The sequence below is a fragment of the Notolepis coatsorum genome, assembly GCF_963971535.1.
Source record: "Notolepis coatsorum genome assembly, chromosome: 16".
In the NCBI taxonomy this organism is placed as follows: Eukaryota; Metazoa; Chordata; class Actinopteri; order Aulopiformes; family Paralepididae; genus Notolepis; species Notolepis coatsorum.
In genome coordinates, this window is record NC_140180.1 from 11,134,405 (window position 1) to 11,157,813 (window position 23,409).

Below are 23,409 nucleotides of genomic sequence, written 5' to 3' on the forward strand. Positions count from 1 at the left end.
TTCTCTAATATTCCCTGATATCCCTTGTATATTCCTTGTACAATATGCATTGAATATCCATTCTAGCCTACTGAACATCCCATAATAGTCTCCATTCTACTATTGGTCGAGACCTTGGTGCCAGGCTGCCATACCCCTCAGACCCAGTTCAAACGTACCGCTCGACATGTACGAACAAGTCCTAGTTCCGCGTAGGAATTTGGCTACCGCACCACTAATGGGACTATTTGTTCATAGTGCGTATATATACTGCGCTACTAAAGTAGGACTTTCTTTTCAGTCCAGTTTCTTACCCTCCAATAGAGTCACAGACGTAAAGCCTCCCCGCGATGCCACGTGTGGGAGTAAGGCCAAGTTCGGCCTACCATCGGTATTGAGACATCGTGTATATTAATATTTGAATAGTCATATTTGGCACTATATCGTCGAGTTGGACGTAGTCTATTAAGCTAATAATAGTCTGTTAATATATAGTGCTTCGTGCGGTGAGAATACTACCGTAGTCAGTACCCCATCGTTTCGGGCAGAGAACTGGCTGCTTACCCAGGGTGGTTGACCCTATGTGAAGCTGCACCCGAGGAGCCCCAGAGCCGACGAGCGAGTGGACCTGTATACCGGATTATTCTACCGACGACAGCCCGCCTTCCCAGGCACGGATTATGCTTTGGATACTTTGATTATTCTATGGATAAAGACCCCCGACACTACCGTGTGTTGGAACCCCCCCCCCTGGAGAGGACGCAAGGTGAGGAGACGCTCTGCAAGACGAGGTCTCTCCACATCTCTCCCCCGTGGACCGGAGAGAGCCGGCCCACAAAGAGTCCACCTGCTTTCATCTGTGGTCCAAGGATCGCCGGCGCATTGAACGGCACTACAGTGGGTTCACCTGGGATACCCTTGGCCGGACGAGGCAGCTGGATTCTACCCCCCCCCCTCCTACTCCTGTCGGCTTACAAGCGACCGGATTAACCCCCTCTAGTGTATCCAGCCTATAATCATTAAAGTATCATTGCTGTTATTCCTTAACTATTCCAGGTCGTATATTTACCACCTGCGCCTTCAGAGATTGGACATTATCTATTGATATACCGACGAATACTCCTTGCCATAAAAGTGCATACTATTTCAATTCATAAATGTAATTAAGTGATTAAGTGCTTATTCTACACACCATCGCTGTGTAGGAAATAAAGACCTGTTTCTAATTCGTACATTTGTGTTGGATCCGTTTCATCTACGTGAGAGTGTTCATGATAATATATTTATGCCGTGTACTGGGTGGCCGAATATTAAGTACAAAGGTAGTGGTAGTAAGTATCATATCTAGTAATACAGTCAGGGAATTGTACCCCTCAGTTACAATTGGTCCTTCGAGCCGGAGGGTAATTAGTGTAATATTAATATAGTGTTATTAATATTGAAATGGCCTATGATGAACACTCCACGAAACGATCCTCCTAACCAACGCCCGCAGCGCGAACGACGGCTCCCTCAGTACTTAGAGGCTTACGCTGTCAGTCAACAACCTAGTCTTCTACTAACAGTAAACGCGGTAAAACTAGAAAGTAAAAGTATGTCTAACCCCAACGCCCAGACTATCCCGACCATAGAGGCCCCTACGGGCTCTAATGTAACTGACCAAGTTCACGGTGGGGACCAGTGGGAACCAGACATGACTTCACACCCCGCCAGTACTGAAGAAGTAGTCCCCGATGAGTCCCGGGAGGAATACAACGCTACAGAGAGAGAACTCGGCACGGAAGAAGACGGGGAGAGCACCGTGGAGATAGAGCTCCAAGGCTCCGCAAGGAGTACCCCGAGGGAAGGCTCCCCTATACAACCGCCTTCTCCCAGCGAGGCAGAGAGGACCCTACAGCAGGCATTCCTCGTCAGCCTGAAAGCCTCTACTGAACGCGATAGACTCCAGGGTGAACGCGATCGATTGCAGCTACAGCAACGGAGCGAAGAAGAGCACATACGCCTGGAAATAAGACGCATTCAGATGGAAGAGAATGTGGCCCGAGACCGAGCAGACAGCCAGCGAGCAGCTGCTGGTGCTCTACGGGACGCAGAGCGCGACAGACAGCAAGCGCAACTAATAGAACAGCTGATCAGACGGACAACACCCTCTCCCTCCGCCAGAGGCTCCAGGAACTCGTCTAGACACACCTCCAGGGCGGCATCCCCTAGCCGAGTAAACAACCCTGAACTTGACCAACAGACGAGGTCTATACCCCCCACAGACCACCTCCCCCCACCGGTCCAAGCGAGACCTAGCAACCGGGAAGGAGCAGCATATCCTGTGGAGAGGCTAAACCAGAGACTACAAGCACTGGATGACCTAACTGAAGACGAAGAGGAAGAGGAGGAGAACCGCGCCCGAAGACAGCACAGTACTCTACCGGACCAGGAGGTCCGGTACAGCCCAGGCTATACTCCCGCGGAGCTGCGCTACAGACCCCCGACTCTATACACGGGTGAGCACGACGCACGACCCGCACCGAGGAACAGCACCTGGACAAGCGGGCCATGGTACACTGCCGGTACCAGCCCATACCAAGGAGCGGGAGGAGACTCGCCTAGGAGGCCTCCCCCCCAACGCTCGCCGATGTATCCACAGTCAGCGTCATACATTGGCACGCCTATGGTACCCGACTTCACCCAAGAGAACCGGGCCCAGTATACAGAACTCCGCATGTGTCTGGAGACCATGTTGGTGGATGTATTGGATGAACGCCACAAATACGCCATCCTACTGCAGCACTTAAAGGTGCCCCGCGCACATAATATAGCGCTCGCCTACGCGACTTCCACCACCCCATACACAGCAGCGCTGGTAGCATTGGACCAGAGGTATGGGCGCATATGGGATTACGTGATCCAGGAGATCCGACACATCGACCGCTTACCCCCAGCAATAGACAATCGAGCACTGGACGACCTGTCCATCAGAGTGCAGTCCCTGGTGGGGATGTTGGGAGCGCAAGGGGAGAGGGGGAAGTATGAACTTTACGCCAACTCAAATGTGGAGGGGATCCTGGAGAAGCTGCCGCCCGCTCGTCGGGAGCGCTTTGGGCGGCAGAGGGACCACAGAGACCCGAATGGCCCCGAACCGAACCTCCTCGATCTAGCAGACTTCCTGGCGAGAGAAGTCAGCAGCCTACGGCTAGATACATTCGGACGGAGCACCCCTGGCTCCAGAGAAGGAACCAGACGACTAAATGATGGAAGAAGATCGGTGACTGTGATGCACCAATCGGAGTCAGTACCGAGCAGCAGGAGCCACAGTACCCCCTCCAGAACGGAGAAGTGGAAGATAGTGTGCCCCTACTGTGAGAAAGAACACTGGCTAGCGCAATGTGACTCCTTCCCCAAGCTGAACGCGGAGGAAGCAGGTCAATGGATAAAGTCCAACAAGCGCTGTTTTCGCTGTGCGCGCTCACACATGGCAGCCGAATGCCGCTTAAAGAAAAGGTGCACCAAGTGCGATGGAGCCCATCTGGACATACTTCACGACAGTAACAGACGGCGCCCTTCACCTGCACCATCCAGCCGCAAAGCGAGCGTCATGTACATCGATCCCGCCAGCAGCAGTGGAGCCCGAGTACTCCTAAAAGTAGTGCGTGTGACACTAAGCTACCAGAATAAAGTCCTGGACACTTACGCCGTCCTCGATGACGGGTCAGAGAAGACCCTGCTGCTCGCCTCCGCTGCGGCCCAGCTAGGGCTGCGGGGAAGCGAAACCCAAATGACAATTCGGACAATAAGACGAGATTTGAAGACGATAAAGGGCGAGAATGTCTCATTCTCTATCGCAGCAAGCGGCCAGCCTGAGCGACGGTACCAGATTGCAGACGCTTTCACCAGCCAAGAAATAGGACTGTCGCGGTACACATACCCCGTCGCCAAGCTGATGGAGAAATATGCACATCTGCGCAAGTTACCGATCCCGCTCATAGACAATGCTATGCCGACCCTGTTGATAGGCTCCGACCATGCAGACCTCATTGTCCCGATAGACCGGGTTCATACCGGACCCCGAGGCTGTCCTGCAGCAGTCGAGACCCGTTTGGGATGGACTCTCCAAGGCCCGCTCGCCAAATCTCTCAACCGAAGTACAGCCACTAGATGTCTCCACTCCCGAGACCAAGAGGGAGAAACCGCACTCCTGCAACACGTAGAGCGGCTATGGAGCTTGGAACAAATGCCCTTTAAGAATGGAAAGAAAGACATTCGCTCTAAAGATGACATTTACGCCATTCACCTCCTCGAGACAGGGACCAAGAGAGTCCCGGTCAACGGCGTGTTGAGATACGCCACGCCACTCCTGCGGCGAGAAGGAATGCCTACTTTCCACGCCAAGACAGACGCCATAGAACGGTACCTGCTGAACACGGAGCGGCGCTTAGCCAAGAACCCCGCCCAAGAGAGTGTATACCGCGCTGAGATTGAGAAGCTCATCACAGCGGGACGCGTCACAAAGATGGACATTAAAGAGGCTGACCAGACCACTGAATCGTGGTACATGCCCCACCACAAGGTCCATCACAACGGTAAAGACCGCATAGTATTTAACTGCAGCTACCAGATCGGATCCCAAAATCTGAATAAAGAGTTACTGCCCGGTCCCACACTCGGCCCCTCCCTACTCGGCGTTCTACTCCGCTTCCGCCAGGAAAAGGTGGCCATCAGCGGGGACATTAAAGGAATGTTCCTGCAGGTGAGATTAGTAGAGGCGGACAAGCCCCTGTTACGGTTCCTATGGAGAGAGAAGCCAGGAGATGAGCACCCAGCCATCTACCAATGGGAAGTCCTCCCCTTCGGAACGACGTGCAGCCCCTGCTGTGCGACATTTGCACTACAGAAACATGTAGCAGAGGACCCAGCAGCGGACGAAGAGGTCCGACACAGCGTAAAGAACAGCTTCTACGTAGACAACTGTCTACAAAGCCTTTCAACCCAGGAAGAAGCCGAGGCTCTCCTGATTAAACTCCGCGCCTCATTGATCAAAGGCGGCTTTGATCTCAGGCAGTGGGCCAGCAGCGATCCGCAAGTACTGCGCAGCCTCTCCTCCGAGGACAAGGCAGCCAGCAGCGAGACCTGGATGGCTACAATCCCGGGAGAAGCCCAGGAGATGACCCTGGGATTGGTGTGGCGATTCAAAACAGATTCGCTTCACTACAGACACAAGCCCCTGACTACGGAGCAGGGAAGGCCGGCGGCGGCGCCGACCACCAGACGGAGTGTGTACACAACACTCGCCCGACAATATGACCCGCTAGGATGTATTCTACCGTACACCACCAGGGCAAAAATGATTGTACGAGCATTGTGGGACAAGGACCAGGGCTGGGACGACCCCATTCCCGCACACCTTGCATCCACCTGGAGAGAGTGGGAGATGGAGCTCCACTCACTCCCAGGCGTTAATATGCGCCGAAGCTACTTCCCACCCACGGTGAGGCCAGAGACATGTAAAATGGACTTACACGTCTTCAGTGACGCCTCAGAGGTCGCATACGGATCAGTAGCCTACTTGCGGGCCCAAGACCAGGGGGGAGAGATCTACACAGCATTTGTCCTCGCCCGCTCGAGAATAGCCCCACGCAAGCAACAATCTATCCCACGTCTAGAGCTCTGCGCAGCCCTAGCCGGAGCGCACCTAGCCACGCTCATCCAACGTGAGCTCACCATACCGGTGTCTAGAACAATCCTGTGGTCAGATTCCACGACGGTACTCGCCTGGATCAAATCGGACTCATGCAAGTACAAAGTCTTCGTGGGAGTCAGAGTCACCGAGATTCAAGACTTAACCGAAGAGTTAACCGGAGAAACAGAGTGGCGCTACGTTGATACAAAACAGAACCCAGCTGACGTCATCACCCGGGGGATGCCCCTGGATGACCTCACCCGTCGCAATGTCTACAGTGACGGCCCCGCATTCCTAAGACTCCCGGAAGGACAGTGGCCCATGCCTATCCCGAGGGAAGCAAGTCCAGAGGAGGTGGAAATTAAGAAGTCTGTGTTCTGTGGATTGAGCACCGTAGCCTCCACCGACCCTAACATAAACGATTGCACGTCCATAGAGAGTGCACAACAAAGAACATTCCTGCGGTACCACCCGGAGTGCAAGTCCCCCGCTGATATGTCAGCAGCTAACTACGAGGAAGCAGAATTGCTTCTACTGCAGCGAGCCCAGAGAGACTCGTTCCCCGATGAATTGGCCTGTCTACAGGGAGGAAAGCCCGTCCCTTCCGACAGCAGATTAATTCACCTGGCCCCCGAGAGCGACGCTCACACCCTCATCAGAGTGGGTGGTCGCCTACGCAGAGCCCCCAATCTACCGGATGACATTAAATACCCGATCGTATTGAACAGCCGACACAAGGTCACAGAGCTGATTATAAAGAAATACGATGAGGATGTACATCACGCAGGAGCAGAAAGAGTCTTCGCGGAAATCAGACGTCGTTACTGGATCCTACAAGGAAGAGAGGCGGTACGACGCTTCCAACGAACATGTCTAGACTGCCGCAAGTGGCGCGCGCAGCCCAGCATACCAAGGATGGCTGACCTTCCTCCATGTCGCCTCCGAATCGGTGACAAGCCATTCCACTCAACGGGTATGGACTGCTTTGGCCCGCTGCACATAAAGAAAGGAAGACCGTCTACCCTATTGTCCGATCATGGGACAAACTTTAAAGGCGGCGAAAGAGAGCTGAGAGAGAGCTTCCAAGCTATGGGCCCAGAACTTAAGACCCACCTCGCTCCAGCACAGGTTGATTTCCAATTCAACCCCCCAAACGCACCCCACTTCGGTGGCACTTGGGAACGAGAAGTGCGCTCCATAAAGACAGCCCTGTACGCAGTACTTGGGGCTCAGACTGTGGCGGAAGAAGTCCTAATGACAGTCCTCACGGAGATTGAGGGAGTACTTAACTCGAAGCCCCTCGGATATGTCTCCAGTGATGTGGCGGATATCGACCCAGTTACCCCCAACACACTCCTGATGGGGCGGCTAGATCCCACATTACCCCAGAAAATGTACCGGCCTGAAGAAGCGAACGGCCGACGAATGTGGAGGTACAGCCAAGTATTAGCCGACAAGTTTTGGAACAGTTTCCTACTGCACTACCTACCGTCTCTACAGACCCGCCAGAAGTGGGTAAAGGAGAGAGACAATTTGACAGGAGGAACAGTCGTCATGATTATTGATCAATCACTGCCCAGAGCTATGTGGCCGGCCGGCCGCGTAAGCAAAGTGATCACCGGTGCCGACGGCAAGGTCCGAGCAGCTGAAGTGCTCGTCCAGGGTCGCACTTACACCCGTCCCGTGGCAAGGCTCATAGAACTGCCTCGACTCCCAGACACAATCGATGATGACCATGACCCTACAACCCTATGACTTTGTGAAGTTGACTGACCCCTACAGCAAACCCTTATGTGTAAATAGACAACGCGATTAATCTGTCTCTGTTTAACTGATTAGGTCTGGGACCTATTCAGGGGGTGGCTGTTGTGAAGGGCCAGATTAAACCGAATATATATATTTATTTATATATATATATTTAATTGTATTTGTATATTCTCTAATATTCCCTGATATCCCTTGTATATTCCTTGTACAATATGCATTGAATATCCATTCTAGCCTACTGAACATCCCATAATAGTCTCCATTCTACTATTGGTCGAGACCTTGGTGCCAGGCTGCCATACCCCTCAGACCCAGTTCAAACGTACCGCTCGACATGTACGAACAAGTCCTAGTTCCGCGTAGGAATTTGGCTACCGCACCACTAATGGGACTATTTGTTCATAGTGCGTATATATACTGCGCTACTAAAGTAGGACTTTCTTTTCAGTCCAGTTTCTTACCCTCCAATAGAGTCACAGACGTAAAGCCTCCCCGCGATGCCACGTGTGGGAGTAAGGCCAAGTTCGGCCTACCATCGGTATTGAGACATCGTGTATATTAATATTTGAATAGTCATATTTGGCACTATATCGTCGAGTTGGACGTAGTCTATTAAGCTAATAATAGTCTGTTAATATATAGTGCTTCGTGCGGTGAGAATACTACCGTAGTCAGTACCCCATCGTTTCGGGCAGAGAACTGGCTGCTTACCCAGGGTGGTTGACCCTATGTGAAGCTGCACCCGAGGAGCCCCAGAGCCGACGAGCGAGTGGACCTGTATACCGGATTATTCTACCGACGACAGCCCGCCTTCCCAGGCACGGATTATGCTTTGGATACTTTGATTATTCTATGGATAAAGACCCCCGACACTACCGTGTGTTGGAACCCCCCCCCCTGGAGAGGACGCAAGGTGAGGAGACGCTCTGCAAGACGAGGTCTCTCCACATCTCTCCCCCGTGGACCGGAGAGAGCCGGCCCACAAAGAGTCCACCTGCTTTCATCTGTGGTCCAAGGATCGCCGGCGCATTGAACGGCACTACAGTGGGTTCACCTGGGATACCCTTGGCCGGACGAGGCAGCTGGATTCTACCCCCCCCCCCCTCCTACTCCTGTCGGCTTACAAGCGACCGGATTAACCCCCTCTAGTGTATCCAGCCTATAATCATTAAAGTATCATTGCTGTTATTCCTTAACTATTCCAGGTCGTATATTTACCACCTGCGCCTTCAGAGATTGGACATTATCTATTGATATACCGATGAATACTCCTTGCCATAAAAGTGCATACTATTTCAATTCATAAATGTAATTAAGTGATTAAGTGCTTATTCTACACACCATCGCTGTGTAGGAAATAAAGACCTGTTTCTAATTCGTACATTTGTGTTGGATCCGTTTCATCTACGTGAGAGTGTTCATGATAATATATTTATGCCGTGTACTGGGTGGCCGAATATTAAGTACAAAGGTAGTGGTAGTAAGTATCATATCTAGTAATACAGTCAGGGAATTGTACCCCTCAGTTACAATAATAATAATCTTAACTACCCAACCCACTATAATAGTCTACCCATATACTCTGTATGATAGCATGTTCTTACAGTGTATATATATATCCACCTGTCTGTACATACCTGCACATAATCCTTTTACTACCATATATCTACACATCCCTTACCTACTCTTACTAGTTACGCTGCTGGCCAGTGTGACTTAGTTACTACCATAGTGTCTTTATACCTGTATCACTGTACATATTATTATTATTATTGTATCATTGTAATTAATAACTGTTATGATATTTGTGTCCTTTGTTAACTCGTCATCACTGTAAATGAGGGAAACCTCAGTGCTTTCACGAGTATAAATAAAGGTTTGAAATGAAATATTAATACTACAACTCTGTACATAACATCTGATTTAGCACTATTACTCTGTAGTACTAATTTATATATTTTATACCCAGTTGTTTGTCACCTGTACATTGTATATTACTGTTGCACTTTACTGTTAAATTTACACTCTGGTTGGATGCCAAACTTATTTTCGTTGTACTGTACTTGTGCTGTATGATGACAATAGATGTGAATCTAATCTAATCTAATCTAATCTAATCGAATCTAATCGAATCTAATCTAATCTAATAATCCAATCTAATCTAATGTAAACTAATCGAATCTAATCGAATCTAATCGAATCTAATCTAATACTCCAATCTAATCTAATGTAAACTAATCTAATGTAAACTAATCTAATCTAATCTAATCTAATCTAATCTAATCTAATCTAATGTCTTCGGTGGCCATCTTGTGCGCCAGCAGAGATCACCGTGACACAAAAGGAAGCGTCTTTTCTATCCGCTCTAGTTCTGGGCCGACCCGACACGTGTGGTGTCTCCATTTAGCTTCTTTATTCTCTGGAGGAGTAAGTAATGGCCTGTGTGTGAAATCGCCGGGCTATCGTTTACGTGTTTACGTGGTTAACTATTCAGTGACCTGGTTACGTTTCTGCGGGTGGGCATCCGGGTTGTGTGCCAGGTGACCTACATCCTGCTCTCACTCCACACTACAACTACAGGGTTAATGGGCACAAACTGTGTTCTTCTTGTTATGTATGTTTGCTGTGTTTTTTTTTTTGGAGCTCCTATTTATCTGCTGTCACATGAATTGCCCAGTTTGGGACATGCTGATAAACTTGACCTTGACCTTGACCTTGACCTTGACCTTGATGTCCCTGACTTTGTTTTGTTTCCAAAAAACGATCCTGTCTGTATAAATAAGTGGATAGAAATGAGGCTTCTATGAGGAATACTAATGACAATAATACACTTTATTTGTATAGCACCGTTCATACAAGAACTGCAGCCCAAAGTGCTTCACAGCAGTGATGTATATTATGAGCATAACATTGGCATAATTATAGACGGGCATACAATGAGCATTGATATTAAAACCTCCCAGAAGATTTTAATAGATTTCTGTCATTAAAATCCATAACGAAAGACTGTAATAGATTTCTGTCGTTAAAATCCAGATAAAGAAAGATTGTAATAATAGATTGCTGTCATTAAAATCCATAAAGAAAGATTGTAATATATTTCTGCTGTTCAAATCTATAAAGAAAGAAAGGGGCGCCAGGGTGGCGCACCACGTAACGCACTGCAGTGCAAAGCGGCCATCCCGGGTTCGACTCCCTGGACCCGGCGACCTTTGCCGAATGTCTCCTCCCCATATCTTCTCCCATCCTTCCTCTCTGCCGGGTCTGTCCAATAAAGCAATTAAATGCCAAAAAAACAAATCTTGAAAAAAAAATAAAAATCTATAAAGAAAGATTGTAATAGAGGAAGACACTTTTTCCAGCCACTTAGACACATTTCTATGTTCCACCACATGTTGCCGATGTTGTTTTGCAGTGAAGTTTCCCTTAAATATGATATGGATGTTTCAGTAGAACTGCGTTACCAGGGAACATCTGACCACAGTTCATTTCCTGTCGCAGTTGCTGATGTCAGCGACTGACAGGACATTTAATGTAGTCCATATACTGCAGAGGTTCTCAAACTATTCTATCTCAAACCCCCAAACAGACATGTAATAGGTCAGGGACCCCCAAACAGACATGTAATAGATCAAGGACCCCCATTTGATAAGACTTTATTCCAGGGACTCCCACCTGAGAAAGAATTTGTTGTTAGATATAAATTATTCCAGAATTCCATAACTGTCTATACTGTAGTTGGGGAGATAACAGAGATCAGATAACAGAATTCCGATAACAGATGTCAGAGGTCATTCTTGTGCATTCTCTCATTGAGCTAACTTATTGTCAATACAACTTTAGTGAAAATAAACTATTCCCCACTTTTCCGGGGACCCCCTGGAACCCTCTCCAGGACCCCTGGGGGCCCCCGGACCTGACTTTGAGAACCACCGCCATATAGAATGTCTATGTCGTTAAGCTGAAGCCATCCATAGCTAAACGGAAAATGAAGGCCAGTGTAACACTATAAGGATACACTAGCATAGCAACGACCGAGGTGTATGGTGCTCCGACGAAATGGAGGCCAAAGGCTTATGCGGTGTCCATACAGCGTTTATTACTGGCAGAAAAGAGCTGGCAGGGCGCCGGGGAGAGCTGGGATGGAAAGAAAAAGGCTGCCCGTGAGTTTTGTATCTATGGTACCAGTGTAGCTATCACCAACCACCTAACCACCCTTGTATGACAGACTAGCATTGTTGCTTTTGATTAACGTTATCAATTTGTAATTGTACTGTCTAGAACCACGATTTGCGCCTTTGCATTTTATTGTATATTTTGTTATGTATATAAATGTTAAAATGGTGCATTTAGCGGCGGCCGGGTAGCGCAGCGGACTGAGCGCCTGCCTACCACCGCAGAGACACTGGTATCGAATTCCAGCTGTCAGCCGCACCTCCGGCTTGGTCGGTCGTCCAAGCCGGCGGGGTGTGTATCCTGGTCGTTGTAAAACAGTGACTCCTACAGGTCGGTCGGGGTGCCTGCTCAGTGAGGAAGGGAACTGGGGGAGGTAGTGTGATCCTCCCACGCGTTACGCTCCCCCAGTGAGAGTCCTCGCTGTCAGGTGAAAAGAAGCGGCTGGCTGACTCCACATGTATCGGAGGAGACATGTGATAGTCTTCAACCATCCTCCCTAGGCCGGCAAGTGGGGGAAAAATGCGCGCAACGACCAGGAAGAGAATTGGCATAACGACTAAATTGGGATGGGAGAAAAATACAGAAAAAAGGGGGAGAAAAAGTAGATACAATTTTTTTATGGTGCGTTTAATCACAGCCAACTCTGGTTCTCTCTCCGTCCTCATCCTCGTTGACCTCAGCGCAGCCTTTGACACCATCAACCACTCCAGCCTCGCCTTCACTCGTCCCTTGGCATAACCGGCACGGCCCTCTCTTAGTTCAAATTAAGGTTCAAAGTTAACGCGGTATTAACGTGTTATCGCCCGATTCTATTAACGCCACTATTTCATTTAACTCACGATTAACTTTTAAGATATATATATATATTTTTTTACTAGACTTCACTCAGGTGTATTATTGATGCTCTCATTGATACTATGTTTGTTTCTGAAGTGTGTGTGGGTGTGTGTGTGTGAGATATATAGAGAGAGAGAGGGGGGTGAGAGAGATGAGGAAGGGGCAAGAGAGATAGAGAGCTGGGAGAGTGTGTGTGTGAGAGAGAGAGAGAGAGAGAGGGGGGGGGTGAGAGAGATGAGGAAGGGGCAAGATAGATAGAGAGCTGGGAGAGTGTGTGTGTGAGAGAGAGAGGTGGGGTGTGTGATTACTCAGCCCTTGTGTGGGTGAATGTAACAAGTTCCTAACATTTTCTTTCCCCTATTATTTCATGCACACTTTATTCATTGTTTTAAATTATTATTTTCTTTTAAGTTATTTTGTGCATCACTCTGTTTTGAATTTGATGCAAATTTGCAATGCATCATCCTTTTGTGTTAAATGGCTGCATAAAGCAAGCATTTGTTGACTCATGTTGATAAGAGTATTAAAACTTGGAACTTGAAAAAAAGCTCAGTTTTAGGGTAGATAAAAAAATAAATAAAAAGAATGCGATTAATTTGCGATTAATCGCCAGTTAACTATGGACAATCATGCAATTAATCGCGATTAAATATTTTAATCAATTGACAGCACTAGTTCAAATCCTATCTTTCACACAGACACATCTCCCTCAACAATTGGAAATCCCCCACTGCCCCAGTCACCCACAGTGTCCCCCAGGGCTCAGTACTTGGTCCCTTCCTCTTCAACCTCTACATCCTTCCACTTGGTCTGATCCTCCGCCAACATGGCCTCCACTTCCACTGCTACGCTGACAACGCTCAGCTTTACCTCTCCACCAAGACCATCTCCGCCCCCACTCATTCCACCCTCACCAACTGCCACACTGACGTTAAAATACGGATGCAAAACAGCTTTCTAAAATTCAACTGTGACAAATCACCAACACACCCCTACCTCTCTGACCTCCTCCACCACCTCTACCTCTCTGACCTCCTCCACCACCTCTACCTCTCTGACCTCCTCCACCACCTCTACCTCTCTGACCTCCTCCACCACCCCTACCTCTCTGACCTCCTCCACCACCTCTACCTCTCTGACCTCCTCCACCACCTCTACCTCTCTGACCTCCTCCACCACCTCTACCTCTCTGACCTCCTCCACCACCCCTACCTCTCTGACCTCCTCCACCACCTCTACCTCTCTGACCTCCTCCATCACCCCTACCTCTCTGACCTCCTCCATCACCCCTACCTCTCTGACCTCCTCCACCAACACACCCCTACCTCTCTGACCTCCTCCATCACCCCTACCTCTCTGACCTCCTCCATCACCTCTACCTCTCTGACCTCCTCCACCACCCCTACCTCTCTGACCTCCTCCACCACCTCTACCTCTCTGACCTCCTCCACCAACACACCCCTACCACCCTTACCTCCTCCATCACCTCTACCTCTCTGACCTCCTCCACCACCCCTACCTCTCTGACCTCCTCCATCACCTCTACCTCTCTGACCTCCTCCATCACCTCTACCTCTCTGACCTCCTCCACCACCCCTATCTCTCTGACCTCCTCCACCACCCCTACCTCTCTGACCTCCTCCATCACCCCTATCTCTCTGACCTCCTCCACCACCTCTACCTCTCTGATCTCCTCCACCACCCCTACCTCTCTGACCTCCTCCACCACCTCTACCTCTCTGACCTCCTCCACCACCCCTACCTCTCTGACCTCCTCCTCCATCACCTCTACCTCTCTGACCTCCTCCACCACCCCTACCTCTCTGACCTCCTCCTCCATCACCTCTACCTCTCTGACCTCCTCCACCACCCCTACCTCTCTGACCTCCTCCACCACCCCTACCTCTCTGACCTCCTCCATCACCTCTACCTCTCTGACCTCCTCCACCACCCCTACCTCTCTGACCTCCTCCACCACCCCTACCTCTCTGACCTCCTCCACCACCCCTACCTCTCTGACCTCCTCCATCACCTCTACCTCTCTGACCTCCTCCACCACCTCTACCTCTCTGATCTCCTCCATCACCTCTACCTCTCTGACCTCCTCCATCACCTCTACCTCTCTGATCTCCTCCATCACCACACCCCTACCTGTCGCCTCAGGTCTGCTGATGCCAACCTACTGACTCCCATCAACATCGAGCTCCGGACCAGACAGGTCTTTTGCTGCGGCTGCGCCCTCCCTCTCAAATGCCCACCCTACTCTCACCCTATATACACCCTATATTGTCTTTTAAAACAGCCCTCAAAACACACCTGCCAACACCCTACTGTCCTTTAAAACAGCCTCAAAACACACCTGCCAACACCATACTGTCCTTTAAAACAGCCCTCAAAACACACCTGCCAACACCATACTGTCCTTTAAAACAGCCTCAAAACACACCTGCCAACACCATACTGTCCTTTAAAACAGCCTCAAAACACACCTGCCAACACCTTACTGTCCTTTAAAACAGCCTCAAAACCCACCGGCCAACACCATACTGTCCTTTAAAACAGCCTCAAAACACACCTGCCAACACCATACTGTCCTTTAAAACAGCCTCAAAACACACCTGCCAACACCATACTGTCCTTTAAAACAGCCTCAAAACACACCTGCCAACACCATACTGTCCTTTAAAACAGCCCTCAAAACACACCTTTTCACTCTTGCTTTCGACCATTACATTTTTATTTTTATTTTTTTTTCTGTTTTTTATTGTTTACGCTGTAAAGCGACTTTGAATAATGTTTTTAATGTTACTTGACTCGACCTCAGTATCATGTGGTCTGGACTACAACCTCCCGCCGTGACTTCCTCGGTACTGGTATGTAAACACCGGTGCTCTCTGGGGCCTCTTTGATGATGATGATGATGGTTTTGAGTGGGAGGCCCTTGCATCTGCAGCTGAGTGACATGACAGCTTAAAGCTGTTTCTTTGTCCAGGTCCGTGAGAGTGTGTGTGTGTGTGTGTGTGTGTGTGTGTGTGTGTGTGTGTGTGTGTGTGTGTGTGTGTGTGTGTGTGTGTGTGTGTGTGTGTGTGTGTGTGTGTGTGTGTGTGTGTGTGTGTGTGTGTGTGTGTGTGTGTGTGTGTGTGTGTGTGTGTGTGTGTGTGTGTGTGTGTGTGTGTGTGTGTGTGTGTGTGTGTGTGTGTGTGTGTGTGTGTGTGTGTGTGTGTGTGTGTGTGTGTAATGCATTATGTACATGCTAAGAGCAGAAATGTCGCCGGTGTTATGTTGAGACAATGAACACACGACCGTGTAGTTTAATAACTTTATTCGACTGACGTTTACGTTACATAACACAACCCTTCCTGGAGTGCTACCCACGCCCCTCTCTTAAAGGCACAGTAGCCTACAGTGTAACTGCTAGTGTGTCACAACCAGTGATGCCAGTAACGCGTTACTAAGTAACGCGTTATTGTAATCTGATTACTTTCCCCCGAAAATAGTAATCTAACGCGTTAATCTTTAAAAGCCAGTAATCTGATTGCAGTTACTTGTCCAAGTGGCTGTGCGTTACTATTTCGTTACTATCTCATCATAAATTCATAATGCAGGCGGAATGCAGTATTTTATTTTGTTTTCGACAGTCAAAAATACATTTTGAGCTGTTTTTCTTATTTGGGAGTGACGTGGTGTGGCAGTGAAAGGGTTAAATACAAGAATGTGTCCCGCGGCGTGACTGGACCCTCTTTCTGTGAGTGACTTTGCTTTGGTCCAATCACATTCCCCATCCACAGTCTGCGAATCAGAGGCAGAGTAGGGCGGGTCTTCACAGCACGTCATGTGACATATGCGCCAATCGTGTGACAGCAGGGCTCCGTCGTCGGAGAATTCCACCACAAAACAAAAGCATCTGGAATCACAACACTAGCCACGCTTCGATTAGGTACAGGAGGGTTGATGGTGGCAGAGCAAAAGCTCTTATTTGCCAGATTTACAGTTCATTTACATGTTAAAGAGAGACTGATTGTATGTTTATAGAGAGACATTTATAAAAACAATTTAATAGTTACAGTTGATATAATTGAATAGTTCAGCCTGCATTTGTTAGATGTGATACACTGGTTTTGTAAAACCACTGGCTGGCTGCTCTAATGCTGTGAGCATCATAGACTGTTGCTTTACCATACTTGATGGTACAGAAGCTGAAGCACTAGTTTAACAATTTACGTTATGTGCAGAGAAACAAGTTAAAAACAATTTATGCACTTTCAATAAAGCGTTTAAAAAAAAACTGTTGGGGGAACGACGACGACTTCGTAACCTAGTTACTTTCAAAGTAACTAAGTTACTCTGATAATCAAGTAATCAGTAAAGTAACTTAGATTACTTTTTAAAGGAGTAATCAGTAATCAGTAATCAGATTACTTTTACAAGTAATCTGTGGCATCACTGGTCACAACCTACACGTAGCATAACAGGACATACCAGCCGGTCTTAAGGCTGCTGAGTGACAGACGGAGACAATAGACACTACAGGTATGTGCACAGCTCTGTAATCACACACCCTGCAATTACACTTAGTCGTACTTAGCCTCCGTGTACAGATCAAAATCCTGTTGTCTTCTTCTTGGAAAAATGTTAATGCGAGGTTTCTGAGCGGTTAGGGAAAGTGTGGTCTTATGTGAAATATGCCTTGACCTACAGTATAGGGAGGTGTAGTGGTTACGTCATTGCTGTTTCCGGCCGGTCCACCTCGCAAAATTGCAACATATTTCCCCCATTGCCCATTTCTAAATCTCGTCTTGTTTAAAACAAATAAAGCATGAACATTTGCATGGTGTACCTTTTCTGTGCGTTTTCATCCACAATCTATAGCTCAACATGAAAATATTCGCAAATTAATCATAAAAAAATTTATTTCAACCAAAAATGCTTAAACAATAATGTTAGTGATAGAAGGGAACTCATTTTGTGCAAAAATGGAAAGCTTTCCAATGTTCATGAGGCAGAATTGTTACAATAGCCGATAATCCATTTTCCCAATGATAAATCCCAATACGGGTGGACCTCGCGGGCGGTACCAAAGTGACGTCAGACTACACCTCCCTATTCTGAGTGGTTTCTCCTGCCCCCCGGGGCATATGGCGATGAGCCATCATCTTGTATCCCATCCTGTATACATACGCTTGCAGTTGTTCTTAGTTCTATTCACTACTTGATTTTGCGATTCTCTTATATACTCTGATTCTATTCACATAATGCTTACTAGGAGGATACTGTTGACAGAGTCACCTGGGGAGCAAACAATAACTGTTCATGACGACAAGGTCCACTTTAGCCTTAACCGGCGTGGTTTATTTTCTTATGCACATTTGTACCACGAGACCTACTCTCCGTGAGAGTTAGAGTGAAAGAGATAGAGGGGGAGGGAACATTCCCTTTTATACCTTCTACCTGACGTCAGCTACAATAGCTGCGTCTCCTTGCGCCTATAGCGCCCTCTTGTGGAACAGTTAAAGTGCAGTTACATACAATCATATTAACCTTTACACTTAACAGATGCGATCCTCTCTATGTCGCCCCCATACCTCAAATGGATCCGTCATCAGCTCTATTCTATTTTCAAATCTTTCTAAATGTTCTTATGTGCCCCAGTTGCTATTGCATGTGCATATTTGTGTTTCATTACACGTATATGTACATACTTACCAACTGTTTCGCCTGTTTTATAGCAACACTACAATTGCCGACATCTAAGAAGGGAGATCCCCCCCCTTGAACGTCCCATCTAAGGTTTCTCCCCTCCACATTGCCTGTGCGTGGGGTATGTCTGGGAGTGTTGCATTTATTTATTTTACATTTTATTTTGGATTTCATGGTGTTTTTTTTAATTTGTTCTTGATTTATTGTGATGTTTCTTCTTGACTTGTTTAAAGAAGACGTGTCTGGCCCATGGGGACATTAACGTGTGTTGTCATGCCTTACAAATACATTTGTAAAGTGGCGGTCATGTACAGTAACATACTTATTAACGTACTTGCTGGACTTCGGGGTAATTCTCTCTAGATGTGTGGTGGTGACAGTAAACCACTGGAAACCGTTCTCTTCAGGACAAAGCATTTATTTCCATTGCATTCTTCATGTGGTTGATTACAAATAAATTTTATTTTATTTGATTTGATATATACATGTAGTATGACCAAATATCGATAATCAAATATCGATAATATTACGACCAAATATCGATTATTTGATAATTGCTGGCGATTTATCTGGCGCTATTTAAAAGTTTAACCTGTTTAGTCTCGAGCGTAGAACTCTAAACCTCTTCCCAGAGGGCAGTAGCTCATACTCTGCATGTAAGACATGGGAGGGGTCCGAGACTATTCTATTGGCTTGCCTTAGAGTAGCCTGTTCAAAAATAGACTGCAGGGATGGGTGACCTTTCACCCCTATGATCTTCCATGCAGTCTGCATCAGACGGACCAGTTTGGACTTTAGTTGTACAGACAGGTTACCAAACCAAGCTGTAATACCGTATCTGATGATGAGACTCTTTAATACAGAGTAACATACATTTTTTATCTACAACATGAACTCTAAGGCGGCGTAGAAAGTGCAGTCGTTGTTGTAGTCTGCTACACAGGCTGTCTACATGGGTGTTCCAGGTTAATGAGTTATTGTCACATTCAAAGGTCTGATGACCTAATACAAAATAGGGCCATCATTTATCAACGTTGCGTACGCACAGATATGTGCGTAACCCGTGCGTAATAAGTCATGTTAATTACCTGAAATTATTCCGTTTTTTGGGGGGGGGGGGGGGGAAACCCTGCATATATCGGTATCGGTTGATATCGGTTGATATCGGTATCGGGAAATTAAGAGTTGGACAATATCGGTATAGGTAAAAAAGCCAATATCGAGCATCCCTAGTCCAGAGCTATAAAATAGTCATCCACCTGAGGAGTGGTACCTAAGGGCCCGCGTCCACTTGGCGCATATTTCTGACCGCACGCATCTGTTTTCAATGTATTCCAATGGGGAGGGAGCGCATGCGGCCGCCTCTAGGAAGTGCGCTGCCGTCGGCTTCTTTTCTCAGCTTTTTTGTGCGGCCGAAAGTTGAAACTTTCTCAACTTTCAGAGCGAGGCGCTGAGCTCATTTTCAGACAACCAATCACAGCCATTCATATCTACCACTCTGTTTGTAACCTGACACCGGAGCTGCCTGCCTGTCTGGCTGTCTCCCACAGACCATTGAGATAAACTAATAATAAACTAATAATAATAACTACACGAATACACTACTAAAAAGCTAATAAAAAGCAAAGGGTGAACTGTGGTGTCAGGCAATAACTATATATATAATTAATATACAATAAAGTTATTCAAATATGCTATAATATGTGCAAAACCGCGGCATGGCTGTAGATTTCTTTCTGTCATCTACAAGATGCGCTTCATGCCAGCTCTGCCGGCGCACTCCCAGCATGTTTCAGCTAGAAATATGCGCCAAGTGGACGCAGGCCCTAACCGAGCCTCTCCAAGCCTTCAAGCTCATCACAGCAGCAGGGACGACCACACAACGCTATTCACCATGAGTCTGAGGAGCAAGCGCAACGGCCATCACAATTTAAGCAAGCCTAGTAATAGACACAATATTTCTGACACTGGGAATACATTCCATGAGATCCATAGATGTCCCTAGAAACCAAGAACATGCAAATGGACCTTGTAGAAGTGGAGCAATCCTCCATTTACTTAGGTATGTATTTTAGGCGGATTTTCAGAAAATAGGGCTCGGGCTTAAGAGGCTAAGTGCTTAGTGGTACATGTACCTGTGTTCTTTCATCACTCTGCAGAAAAACAGCACTTACCAGTTACGCTCACAAGCAAGCAAACTAAAACGGATCCAAAAAACTGCAGACATCAGTTTTCACTAGATTGATAAGTATTTTCTCTAAACACTCAAACTGGTCTTGAAACTTGACTTGACTTGACTCTTGACACCAGTAGTGAAAGTGAATCATCGCCGTTTAGTTCTGCGTAGTAAAATAATTATTGCTGGTATGGAGACTGGAAAGAGAAGCTCTCAATGTTACAGAGCAAAAGAGGTGTTGTCCATGTTATTCTGACCATTGAATAAAGCTGGTATTTATTAAAGGGTATATATTTCAAATATATATTTATTTAAAATCCCAAAGCAGCAGGTTACAAAAGCAGCAGATATTCATGCATATGGTCTGCATGCATCCCTAGAGCCGCACCAATAAAACAGCATTAAGGTTCAAACAGATTCAGATTTTTTTTCAGTTTTATTTGCCACATGGAAGTAATATAAATCATACAGTTTTCATACAAAAACATAAATCCAGTTCTACCATGGGCAAAAGGAGCAGGAAGAAGAATAAATCGTATAATTACCTGTCCCCTATTCCTGAACTAAACCAGTGACACTTGATGGTCGGCGTACAACCTAATTTACACAAAATAATAATTCATACAATATACAAAGAAACAAACTATTCACAGATTAAACAAGAAAAGAAAAAAAAGGAAAGAAAGAAAAGAAAAGATCTCACTATTCAGATTCATATTTCATAATGACTAAATCTTTTATTTTTATAATTCGTTTTGAATTGACAAATATTATTACACCCCTTAAGATCGCTATGGAAAGAATTCCACAATTTTTCATCAATCAAATTAAATAAATAAATCTGTTTAAGTGTGGTACGTGCAAACTGATGTTTAAAATAAAATGTCCTCCTACTAAACTTTCTTTCTAAATGAAAAAGACTTTGTAACCTTTCTGGCAGTATCTTATTAACACAATCCGAAGCTAACATTGTATTATTTTATCATGCCTATTTTATGTCTATTTTATTACCTGTTTATTATGACTATTTTTATTATTTAGTATTATTGCACAATCAAAGCGGGCATGGTCACCTGCATTTCACTGTATGCCCTGAATTTCAACGACCCTGGATTCCAGGACACCACAGGAGACAATACAACCAGTTTGTAGCAGGAGGAGGTGGGAGAAAGGAATGTGTCTGACTGGTTCCTCCACATTGGGGAGCTTGCATATCTGTACTATCATGCCACACCTATAGTCCAGAGCTATAAAATAGTCATCCACCTGAGGAGTGGTACCTAACCGAGCCTCTCCAAGCCTTCAAGCTCATCACAGCAGCAGGGACGACCACACAACGCTATCCACCATGAGTCTGAGGAGCAAGCGCAACGGCCACCCGGGGATGTACAGCTCTTCTGGGGGCTTCAGCAGCCGCTCCATGGGCTCCTTCTCCAGCACCAGGGCCAGCGTGTGCACCATGCCACTGGGTTCAACCATCACCCCGGTGACCATCGACAAGAGCCTGCTGACCCCACTCACCCTGGGCATAGACCCCGCCATCCAAGCCGTCCGCACCCGGGAGAAGGACCAGATCAAGGGCCTCAACAACCGCTTTATATCCTTCATTGATAAGGTGCGATTCCTGGAACAACAAAACAAAATGCTGGAGACCAAGTGGAAACTGCTGAACGGACAGACTGCAGCCACATCTGACGTTGACCCAATGCTGAAAGCGTACATCGCTGACCTGCAGAGACGGCTGGACTGGGTCACTAATGACAAGGACAGACTGGACCTGGAGAACAACGCTATGCTCAAAAGTAAGCAAGATTACAAGTCAAAGTACGAAGTGGAGATCAACAAGAGGAACGGCGCAGAGAATGAATTTGTCCTGCTGAAAAAGGATGTGGGTTCCGGTTATCTCGCCAGGGTGGCTCTGGAGGACGGCGTTTCTGGTCTGGCGGACGAAATCAACTTCCTCCGGCACCTCTACGACGAGGAGCTGCGTGAGCTGGAGGACAGTCTGAAGGAGGTCTCTGTGGTGGTGCAGATGGACAACTCCCGTGGGCTGAACATGGATCACATCATGTCCGAGGTGAAGCTACAGTATGAGGACATCGCAGCGCGCAGCCGCGAAGAATCCGAACGCTGGTACCAGAGCAAGTTTGACCAGATGTCCTGCCAAGCCGACCAGTACAGCAGCGAGCTGCACGACACCAAGGGAGACATCGCTGAACTCAAACGTCTGATCGACCGTCTGCAGAATGAGATCCTGATGGTGACGTCGCAGCGTGAAATCCTGGAGGGCCAGATAGACGACGCAGAGAAGTGCGGGGAGAGGAGCGTGACGGACGCAAACGAGAGCATCAGGGACCTGGAGCGGGCTATCCTGAGAGCCAAACAGGATATGACACGCCAGGTCAGAGAGTACCAGGAGCTGATGAACGTCAAGCTGGCCCTGGACATCGAGATCTCCACCTACAGCAAGCTGCTGGAGGGGGAGGAGGACAGGATTGGACAGCAGTGTATTACGAACATCCAGACTGTGCAGAACCCAATAATAATAATAACAAGACCAACTCCAGTCCTCATCAAGACTGTGGAGACCGAGACCAACTCCAGAGTGTACTTCTGAAGCAGCAGCATTATACCGCGCCGTGAAAATGGCAGCGGTGATACACCAATTATCGGCCGATATTGGCATTAAAATGTGATATCGGAAATGATCGGTATCGGTTAAAAAAAATTCTAAAAATCTTTTTCTTTTTTTGCTTTTACATTTATTTAACCTTTATTTACCCAGGCAAGCAAGTAAGAACAAATTCAGATTTTATTTATTGTCAAAGGTATGCATAATGTTGTGTTAATTCCACGACAAGAGATATGTAATGTTAATTACCTGAAATGATTCTGTTTTTGGGGGGGGGGGGGGACCCTGCATATATCGGTATCGGTTGATATCGGTATCGGAAATTAAGAGTTGGACAATATCGGTATATAGGATATCTGTAAAAAAGCCAATATCGAACATCCCTACCTGCATGTATCAACAAATGCGCATGTTGGTGTGAAAAGTATGTGTGCCATTATTACTATCAACTGCTAATAATTGTGGAATATTACT

General features: G+C 47.1%; 1 protein-coding gene across 1 annotated transcript; it reads left to right on the top strand.

Annotated features, from left to right (window-relative positions):
- The first annotated feature begins 21,641 nt into the window (after nucleotides 1–21,641).
- Nucleotides 21,642–23,083, top strand: LOC311243216 (keratin, type II cytoskeletal 8-like). The gene has a single exon (XM_084332352.1). It carries the CDS (start codon nucleotides 21,652–21,654, stop codon nucleotides 22,918–22,920), a length of 1,269 nt encoding a protein of 422 aa, XP_084188478.1. The 5' UTR covers nucleotides 21,642–21,651; the 3' UTR covers nucleotides 22,921–23,083.
- Nucleotides 23,084–23,409: the final 326 nt, after the last annotated feature.

Excerpts from the sequence above, each read along its gene's own strand:
- LOC311243216 (XM_084332352.1), top strand. The coding sequence starts at position 21,652 with ATGAGTCTGAGGAGCAAGCGCAACGGCCACCCGGGGATGTACAGCTCT.